This window comes from Nerophis lumbriciformis, linkage group LG04 (genome assembly GCF_033978685.3).
Source record: "Nerophis lumbriciformis linkage group LG04, RoL_Nlum_v2.1, whole genome shotgun sequence".
Classification (NCBI taxonomy): domain Eukaryota; kingdom Metazoa; phylum Chordata; class Actinopteri; order Syngnathiformes; family Syngnathidae; genus Nerophis; species Nerophis lumbriciformis.
Genome location: NC_084551.2, coordinates 58,207,177 through 58,218,075, shown reverse-complemented (window position 1 = coordinate 58,218,075; position 10,899 = coordinate 58,207,177). Strand labels below are relative to the sequence as shown.

The window sequence follows — 10,899 nt, the reverse complement described above, 5'->3', positions numbered from 1 at the left end:
TAACAAAAGGCCAAAATAAAAATGATTTCAAGCTAAATATTTGTCTGAAGTCATTCCTAATAACACTTGATATTTTTCTGGATGCCTTTTTGCTCTCGTTTTCTCCTGCAGGTTGTATTCTGTCACGTGACCTTTGATCAGAAGTACACCAAGTGGTGGTCAACCACACCACACTGTGCAGCCAACAGACTGTGACCCACCTGAGTTCACAGGGGGCCTAGATCTTCCTGCAAACAGATTGTGACCCACCTGAGTTCACAGGGGGTCTAGATTATCCTGCAAACAGAGTGTTACCCACCTGAGTTCACAGGGGGCCTAGATCTTCCTGCAAACAGATTGTGACCCACCTGAGTTCACAGGGGGTCTAGATTATCCTGCAAACAGAGTGTTACCCACCTGAGTTCACAGGGGGCCTAGATCTTCCTGCAAACAGATTGTGACCCACCTGAGTTCACAGGGGGTCTAGATCTTCCTGCAAACAGTGTGACCCACCTGAGTTCACAGGGGGCCTAGATCTTCTTGCAAACAGATTGTGGCCCACCTGAGTTCACAGGGGGCCTAGATCTTCCTGCAAACAGTGTGACCCACCTGAGTTCACAGGGGGCCTAGATCTTCCTGCAAACAGAGTGTGACCCATCTGAGCTTACAGGGGGTCTAGATCTTTCTGCAAACAGTGTGACCCACCTGAGTTCACAGGGGGTCTAGATCTTCCTGCAAACAGAGTGTGACCCACCTGAGTTTACAGGGGTCTAGATCTTCCTGCAAACAGCGTGACCCACCTGAGTTCCCAAGGGGTTTAGATCTTCCTGCAAACAGAGTGTGACCCACCTGAGTTCACAGGGGGTCTAGATCTTCCTGCAAACAGTATGACCCACCTGAGTTCACAGGGGGCCTAGATCTTCCTGCAAACAGAGTGTGACTGACCCACCTGAGTTCACAGGGGGTCTAGATCTTTCTGCAAACAGTGTGACCCACCTGAGTTCACAGGGGGTCTAGATCTTTCTGCAAACAGTGTTACCCACCTGAGTTCACAAAGAGAGTATTTCAGAAAAGTAGAAGAGCGTTTCAGAAAAGCAAAAGAGCGTTTCAGAAAAGCAAAAGAGCGTTTCAGAAAAGCAAAAGAGCGTTTCAGATAGTTTCAATTGTAGTTTTGTTATTGCATTTCTAACAGCTTGCTTTTACGTGTCGCTGTAAAGCAAGCAAATGATTACTTGCTGACTTCATTGGTGGTGAGTCTTTGTCACCTGGTGGGAGGAGGAGATACGTGTATTCAAGTAAAGTAGGTCTTTCACCACATGGGGGCAGTAGAACATGTAATGTAGGTCTTTCACCACATGGGGCATTAGAATATGTAATGTAGGTCTTTCACCACATGGGGCATTAGAATATGTAATGTAGGTCTTTCACCACATGGGGGCAGTAGAATATGTAATGTAGGTCTTTCACCACATGGGGGCAGTAGAACAACAAACTATAAGTGAGGATTTGATGGAAAGATTCCAAACATTCTTGTTTATGAACTACAGGAAAGTTCATCAGAGGGTGAGACTTTATTGTGGGAAACACATTTCCTCGTATCACGACTATAAAGACATAAAAACAACTGACTTGTTATCACATTTTTATGGTATGATGTTAAAATGTAAGAATTGTTTCATGAGTTATCGCACAGATGTGGACTGCCAAGACAGTTGTGCAAATCCAGTACAGGAAGTCAGTAACTGAAGCAATACATCTTTAGATAATCTAATTACTCACTCCAAATATGATGACTAATCACATTTTATAGGAATAATGATATTTGTACATGCAGAAAACTGTAAAGTACAGATAAATGAAAAGTACACATTAGAAAGGAGATTGAAGACAACGCATCCCAGCTACAACTGGGTTCTATTAACACAGATACAACTGTATCTACGACGGATACTGCAATACAAAATAGTCTCTTGTCTTTTTGATGAAATAACATTAGAGGAACTATTACAGCGTGTAAGTGGGATAAAACAAACAACATGTTTACTTGAACCACTTCCTGGGAAACTTATCAAGGAGCTTTTTGTATTATTAAGTCCATCAGTGCTAAATATTATAAACTTATCACTTTCCTCTGGCACTGTTCCCCTAGCATTCAAGAAAGTGGTTATTCATCCTCTGCTCAAAAGACCTAACCTCCATCCTGACCTCATGGTAAACTACCCACCTTCCCTTTATTTAGAAAATAAAAAATAGTTGCACAGCAGCTAAATGAACACTTAACGTCCAACAATCTCTGTGAACCCTTTCAGTCCGGTTTCAGGGCAAATCACTCTACGGAGACAGCCCTCGCAAAAATGACTAATGATCTACTGCTAACCATGGATGTCATCTATGTTGCTGCTTCTTCATCTTAGCGCTGCTTTCCATACCAGCCATCATAATATTTTATTAGAGCGTATCAAAACACGTATTGGTATGTCAGACTTAGCCTTGTCGTGGTTTAACTCTTATCTTACTGACAGGATGCAGTGCGTCTCCCATAACAATGTGACCTCGGACTATGTTAAGGTAATGTGTGGAGTTCCTCAGGGTTCAGTTCTTGGCCCTGCACTCTTTAGTATTTACATGCTGCCGCTAGGTGACATCATAGGCAAATACGGTGTTAGCTTTCATTGTTATGCTGATGACACCAAACTCTACATGACACTAAAGATGACCAACACGCCGGATTGTAGTCAGCTGGAGGCGTGTCTTAATGAAATTAAACAATGGATGTCCGCTAACTTCTTGCAACTCAACGCCAAGAAAACGGAAATGCTGATTATCGGTCCTGCTAAACACCGACATTTATTTAATAATACCACCTTAACATTTGACAACCAAACAATTATACACCTATTTAATAATACCACCTTAACATTTGACAACGAAACAATTATACACCTATTTAATAATACCACCTTAACATTTGACAACCAAACAATTATACACCTATTTAATAATACCACCTTCACATTTGACAACCAAACAATTACACAAGGCGAATCAGTAAAGAATCTGGGTATTATCTTCCACCCAACTCTCTCGTTTGAGTCACACATTAAGAGTGTTACTAAAACAACTCTCTCCTTTGAGTCACACATTAAGAGTGTTACTAAAACAACTCTCTCGTTTGAGTCACACATTAAGAGTGTTACTAAAACAACTCCCTCCTTTGAGTCACACATTAAGAGTGTTACTAAAACAACTCTCTCGTTTGAGTCACACATTAAGAGTGTTACTAAAACAACTCTCTCGTTTGAATCACACATTAAGAGTGTTACTAAAACAACTCTCTCGCTTGAGTCACACATTAAGAGTGTTACTAAAACAACTCTCGTTTGAATCACACATTAAGAGTGTTACTAAAACAACTCTCTCGCTTGAGTCACACATTAAGAGTGTTACTAAAACAACTCTCTCGTTTGAATCACACATTAAGAGTGTTACTAAAACAACTCTCTCGTTTGAGTCACACATTAAGAGTGTTACTAAAACAACTCTCTCGTTTGAGTCACACATTAAGAGTGTTACTAAAACAACTCTCTCCTTTGAATCACACATTAAGAGTGTTACTAAAACAACTCTCTCGCTTGAGTCACACATTAAGAGTGTTACTAAAACAACTCTCTCGTTTGAATCACACATTAAGAGTGTTACTAAAACGGCCTTCTTTCATCTCCGTAATATCGCTAAAATTCGTTCTATTTTATCCACTAGCGACGCTGAGATCATTATTCATGCGTTCGTTACGTCTCGTCTCGACTACTGTAACGTATTATTTTGGGGTCTCCCTATGTGTAGCATTGAAAGATTACAATTGGTACAAAATGCGGCTGCTAGACTTTTGACAAGAACAAGAAAGTTTGATCATATTACGCCTATACTGGCTCACCTGCACTGGCTTCCTGTGCACTTAAGATGTGACTTTAAGGTTTTACTACTTACGTATAAAATACTACACGGTCTAGCTCCGTCCTATCTTGTCGATTGCATTGTACCATATGTCCCGGCAAGAAATCTGCGTTCAAAGAACTCCGGCTTATTAGTGATTCCCAGAGCCCAAAAAAAGTCTGCGGGCTGTGGAGCGTTTTCTATTGGGGCTCCAGTACTATGGAATGTTCTAGCAGTAACAGTTAGAGATGCTACCTCAGTAGAAGCATTTAAGTCCCATCTTAAAACTCATTTGTATACTCTAGCCTTTAAATAGACCCCCCTTTTAGACCAGTTGATCTGCCGTTTCTTTTCTTTTCTCCTCTGCTCCCCTCTTCCTTGTGGAGGGGGGGGGCACAGGTCCTGTGGCCATGGATGAAGTGCTGGCTGTCCAGAGTCGGGACCTGGGGTGGACCGCTCGCCTGTGCATCGGCTGGGAACATCTCTGCGCTGCTGACCCGTCTCCGCTCGGGATGGTGTCCTGCTGGCCCCACTATGGACTGAACTCTTACTATTATGTTAGATCCACTATGGACTGGACTCTCACTATTATGTTAGATCCACTATGGACTGGACTCTCACTATTATGTTAGATCCACTATGGACTGGACTCTCACTATTATGTTGGATCCACTATGGACTGGACTCTCACTATTATGTTGGATCCACTATGGACTGGACTCTCACTATTATGTTGGATCCACTATGGACTGGACTCTCACAATATTATGTCAGACCCACTCGACATCCATTGCATTCGGTCTCCCCTAGAGGGGGGAGGGTTACCCACATATGCAGTCCTCTCCAAGGTTTCTCATAGTCATTCACATCGACGTCCCATTGGGGTGAGTTTTTCCTTGCTCTTATGTGGGCTTTGAACCGAGGATGTCGTTGTGGCTTGTGCAGCCCTTTGAGACACTTGTGATTTAGGGCTATATAAATAAACATTGATTGATTGATTGATTGATACTGTCATTTTGAGAGAGTTGCTACCTGATATTACTGCATGACATACAAGTAGCGAGAGTTATTTTAGTCTATTGTCATTTTGAGAGAGTTGCTACCTGATATTACTACATGACATACAAGTAGCGAGAGTTATTTTAGTCTACTGTCATTTTGAGAGAGTTGCTACCTGATATTACTACATGACATACAAGTAGTGAGAGTTATTTTAGTCTACTGTCATTTTGAGAGAGTTGCTACCTGATATTACTACATGACATACAAGTAGCGAGAGTTATTTTAGTCTACTGTCATTTTGAGAGAGTTGCTACCTGATATTACTACATGACATACAAGTAGCGAGGGTTGACTACAACATTTCATGCTAACAGCAAATGAAGACACTAAATTATAAAAGATATCTACAGTATTTACATATTGTACACAAGCCATGATATATTTGTGAGTAGCAGAATTAGCAAGTCAACTAAGAAAAAAGGTGATGTGTCAGCAAGACGCTAAGGAGATCCAGTTGTGTGCCGGTCTTTGACGTAAACCTGTTTCCTGTTCCTGCAGCACACACACAGAGCTGCCACAGGAACGCAGCTCACTGCGGACACCAGCAGGAGGCCGATGAAGACTTGACCAAAGACTGGATACTCTGCCACCACAGACTTTCCCTGAAGGAGCACAAGTCCAAATGTCAGTCTAAGGTCTTGGTCTTTGGACTTTCTGTCTTGTACTGTACTTGTGTACTTGTAAATACTCACCATTTGGAGGAATGTGTATTAATAATGTGTCAGTCATGAACGTTCACACAAACATCTTGTGAAAGAATGTGTATTAATAATAAGTCAGTCATGAACACTCACACAGTCATCTTGTGAAATAATGTGTATTAATAATGTGTCAGTCATGAACGTTCACACAGTCATCTTGTGAAAGAATGTGTATTAATATTGTGTCAGTCATGAACGTTCACACAGTCATCTTGAGAAAGAATGTGTATTAATAATGTGTCAGTAATGAACGTTCACACAGTCATCTTGAGAAAGAATGTGTATTAATAATGTGTCAGTCATGAACGTTCACACAGTCATCTTGTGAAAGAATGTGTATTAATATTGTGTCAGTCATGAACGTTCACACAGTCATCTTGAGAAATAATGTGTATTAATAATGTGTCAGTAATGAACGTTCACACAGTCATCTTGAGAAAGAATGTGTATTAATAATGTGTCAGTCATGAACGTTCACACAGTCATCTTGTGAAAGAATGTGTATTAATAATGTGTCAGTCATATACGTTCACACAGTCATCTTGTGAAAGAATGTGTATTAATAATGTGTCAGTAATGAACGTTCACACAGTCATCTTGTGAAAGAATGTGTATTAATAATGTGTCAGTCATGAACGTTCACACAGTCATCTTGTGAAAGAATGTGTATTAATAATGTGTCAGTCATGAACGTTCACACAGTCATCTTGAGAAAGAATGTGTATTAATAATGTGTCAGTCATGAATGTTCACACATTCATCTTGTGAAAGAATGTGTATTAATAATGTGTCAGTCATGAACGTTCACACAGTCATCTTGAGAAAGAATGTGTATTAATAATGTGTCAGTAATGAACGTTCACACAGTCATCTTGTGAAAGAATGTGTATTAATAATAAGTCAGTCATGAACACTCACACAGTCATCTTGTGAAAGAATGTGTATTAATAATGTGTCAGTCATGAACGTTCACACAGTCATCATATGAAGGAATGTGTATTAATAATGTGTCAGTCGTGAATGTTCACACAGTCATTTTGTGAAAGAATGTGTATTAATAATGTGTCAGTCATGAATGTTCACACAGTCATCATATGAAGGAATGTATATTAATAATGTGTCAGTCATGAACGTTCACACAGTCATCTTGAGGAAGAATGTGTATTAATAATGTGTCAGTCATGAACGTTCACACAGTCATCTTGAGGAAGAATGTATATCAATAATGTGTCAGTCATGAACGTTCACACAGTCATCTTGAGGAAGAATGTGTATTAATAATGTGTCAGTCATGAACGTTCACACAGTCATCTTGTGAAAGAATTTGTATTAATAATGTGTCAGTCATGAACGTTCACACAGTCATCTTGTGAAAGAATTTGTATTAATAATGTGTCAGTTATGAACGTTCACACAGTCATCTTGAGAAAGAATGTGTGTTAATGTGTCAGTTATGAACGTTCACACAGTTAGTCCAATTATATTTGCATAAATGTAATGCAAACTTTAAAATGAAATGTTGACGGATGTTTTGTGTGATGAAGTGATGAGAAGGTGTTGTGTGATGAAGTGATGAGAAGGTGTTGTGTGATGAAGTGATGAGCAGGTTTACCAGCTCTTTGTCCCAGGCCTGGTAGGTGAGTGTCCCGCCTCCGATGTACTTGACAATGTAGAAGAAGAAGAGGATGAGAAGGATGGCGGGACTGATCACCAACCACATCAACTTCAAGAAGTAGTTGGGTGGATGACCCAGCATGTCTTGGATGTCCTTCTCAAACCTGCAACACGGACCAGCTTTAAGCAGCAGGACTTTGGTACAAAAAAGCTTTAAGCAGCAGGACTTTGGTTTGGACCAGATTTAAGCAGCAGGACTTTGGTACGGACCAGCTTTAAGCAGCAGGACTTTGGTACGGACCAGCTTTAAGCAGCAGGACTTTGGTACAAACCAGCTTTAAGCAGCAGGACCTTGGTACGGACCAGCTTTAAGCAGCATGACTTTGGTACAAACCAGCTTTAAACAGCAGGACTTTGGTATGGACCAGGTTTAAGCAGCAGGACTGTGGTACGGACCAGCTTTAAACAGCAGGACTTTGGTATGGACCAGGTTTAAGCAGCAGGACTGTGGTACGGGCCAGCTTTAAACAGCAGGACTGTGGTACGGGCCAGCTTTAAACAGCAGGACTTTGGTACGGACCAGCTTTAAGCAGCAGGACTTTGGTACGGACCAGCTTTAAGCAGCAGGACTTTGGTACGGACCAGGTTTAAGCAGCAGGACTGTGGTACGGACCAGCTTTAAACAGCAGGACTTTGGTATGGACCAGGTTTAAGCAGCAGGACTGTGGTACGGGCCAGCTTTAAACAGCAGGACTTTGGTACGGACCAGCTTTAAGCAGCAGGACTTTGGTACGGACCAGCTTTAAGCAGCAGGACTTTGGTACGGACCAGCTTTAAACAGCAGGACCTTGGTACGGACCAGCTTTAAGCAGCAGGACTTTGGTACGGACCAGCTTTAAGCAGCAGGACTTTGGTACGGACCAGCTTTAAACAGCAGGACCTTGGTACGGACCAGCTTTAAACAGCAGGACCTTGGTACGGACCAGCTTTAAGCAGCAGGACTTTGGTACAAACCAGCTTTAAGCAGCAGGACCTTGGTACGGACCAGCTTTAAGCAGCAGGACTTTGGTACGGACCAGGTTTAAGCAGCAGGACTGTGGTACGGGCCAGCTTTAAACAGCAGGACTTTGGTACGGACCAGGTTTAAGCAGCAGGACTGTGGTACGGGCCAGCTTTAAACAGCAGGACTTTGGTACGGACCAGCTTTAAACAGCAGGACCTTGGTACGGACCAGCTTTAAGCAGCAGGACTTTGGTACAGACCAGCTTTAAGCAGCAGGACCTTGGTACGGACCAGCTTTAAGCAGCAGGACTTTGGTACGGACCAGCTTTAAGCAGCAGGACTTTGGTACGGACCAGCTTTAAGCAGCAGGACTTTGGTACGGACCAGCTTTAAGCAGCAGGACTTTGGTACGGACCAGGTTTAAGCAGCAGGACTGTGGTACGGACCAGCTTTAAGCAGCAGGACCTTGGTACAAACCAGCTTTAAGCAGCAGGACTTTGGTACGGGCCAGCTTTAAACAGCAGGACTTTGGTACGGACCAGCTTTAAGCAGCAGGACTTTGGTACGGACCAGGTTTAAGCAGCAGGACTGGTACGGACCAGCTTTAAGCAGCAGGACTTTGGTACGGACCAGGTTTAAGCAGCAGGACTGTGGTACGGGCCAGCTTTAAACAGCAGGACTTTGGTACGGACCAGCTTTAAGCAGCAGGACTTTGGTACGGACCAGCTTTAAGCAGCAGGACTTTGGTACGGACCAGCTTTAAACAGCAGGACCTTGGTACGGACCAGCTTTAAACAGCAGGACCTTGGTACGGACCAGCTTTAAGCAGCAGGACTTTGGTACAAACCAGCTTTAAGCAGCAGGACCTTGGTACGGACCAGGTTTAAGCAGCAGGACTGTGGTACAAACCAGCTTTAAGCAGCAGGACTTTGGTACAAACCAGCTTTAAGCAGCAGGACTTTGGTACGGACCAGGTTTAAGCAGCAGGACTTTGGTAGATGCGAGTCAAGCACAAACCTTTTGATCCCGTAGATGTAGCTGACCGCCACAATCTCGATGAAGACCACAAAGAGCAGGGAGAAAGAGGCTCCGTAGTCGTTGAACATGGTGAACCAGTAGTTCCCTGAAGGTGTGGTGAAGCCCAGACCCAGCAGCAGCAAGATGACACACAAAGTCCCTGAAAGCAAAACCCAGTTATGTGTACAACTCTCCTTTTCACAGCAAGTCCCCTATTTTCTACTTCAAGTGAGTATTGCTGGAAAGGGAGAATTTATTTTCATGCACAACCTTTTGGACAGTAAGAGGAAAGAAATATGTCTTTTGAAACAACGACATATTTACTAGCAGGACAATGGAGTGGTAGAGGAATACCGCTAAGTGCTAGCTTTCCAACACTAACCCTAACTTTGTTACATTTCCCACATTACAAGGGGAAGTGCACTGGTTTTGTCTATGATGGATTGTTTTCAATACATTCTAAAGAGTAAATCAATGCCATCAAAATTCCCACTAAAATGGAGCCTGAGTCACTCAATTGTGCCTTAAAAACATCCAAACATCTCCATATGTACAGTATGTCATGTAGTGACATTTACAGTATGTCATGTAGTAACATTTACAATATGTCATGTAGTAACATTTACAATATGTCATGTAGTAACATTTACAGTATGTCATGTAGTAACATTTACAATATGTCATGTAGTAACATTTACAGTATGTCATGTAGTAACATTTACAATATGTCATGTAGTAACATTTACAGTATGTCATGTAGTAACATTTACAATATGTCATGTAGTAACATTTACAGTATGTCATGTAGTAACATTTACAATATGTCATGTAGTAACATTTACAATATGTCATGTAGTAACATTTACAATATGTCATGTAGTAACATTTACAATATGTCATGTAGTAACATTTACAGTATGTCATGTAGTAACATTTACAATATGTCATGTAGTAACATTTACAGTATGTCATGTAGTAACATTTACAATATGTCATGTAGTAACATTTACAATATGTCATGTAGTAACATTTACAGTATGTCATGTAGTAACATTTACAGTATGTCATGTAGTAACATTTACAATATGTCATGTAGTAACATTTACAATATGTCATGTAGTAACATTTACAATATGTCATGTAGTAACATTTACAGTATGTCATGTAGTAACATTTACAGTATGTCATGTAGTAACATTTACAATATGTCATGTAGTAACATTTACAGTATGTCATGTAGTAACATTTACAATATGTCATGTAGTAACATTTACAATATGTCATGTAGTAACATTTACAGTATGTCATGTAGTAACATTTACAGTATGTCATGTAGTAACATTTACAATATGTCATGTAGTAACATTTACAATATGTCATGTAGTAACATTTACAATATGTCATGTAGTAACATTTACAATATGTCATGTAGTAACATTTACAGTATGTCATGTAGTAACATTTACAGTATGTCATGTAGTAACATTTACAATATGTCATGTAGTAACATTTACAATATGTCATGTAGTAACATTTACAATATGTCATGTAGTAACATTTACAATATGTCATGTAGTAACATTTACAGTAT

General features: G+C 40.9%; 1 protein-coding gene across 1 annotated transcript in view; it reads right to left on the bottom strand.

Annotated features, from left to right (window-relative positions):
• Positions 1–4,876: 4,876 nt before the first annotated feature.
• The window catches only part of LOC133593526 (sodium- and chloride-dependent transporter XTRP3-like), a 58,541-nt gene continuing 52,518 nt past the window's right edge, over positions 4,877–10,899 (bottom strand). Inside the window, exons 9-11 of the mRNA XM_061946162.2 lie at positions 9,309–9,468; positions 7,288–7,453; positions 4,877–5,576 (exon numbers count right to left, since the gene is read on the bottom strand). Of these exons, the coding sequence (XP_061802146.1) occupies positions 5,415–5,576; positions 7,288–7,453; positions 9,309–9,468 (488 nt within the window). The 3' untranslated portion in view covers positions 4,877–5,414. The remainder of the gene's footprint in view (positions 5,577–7,287; positions 7,454–9,308; positions 9,469–10,899) is intronic.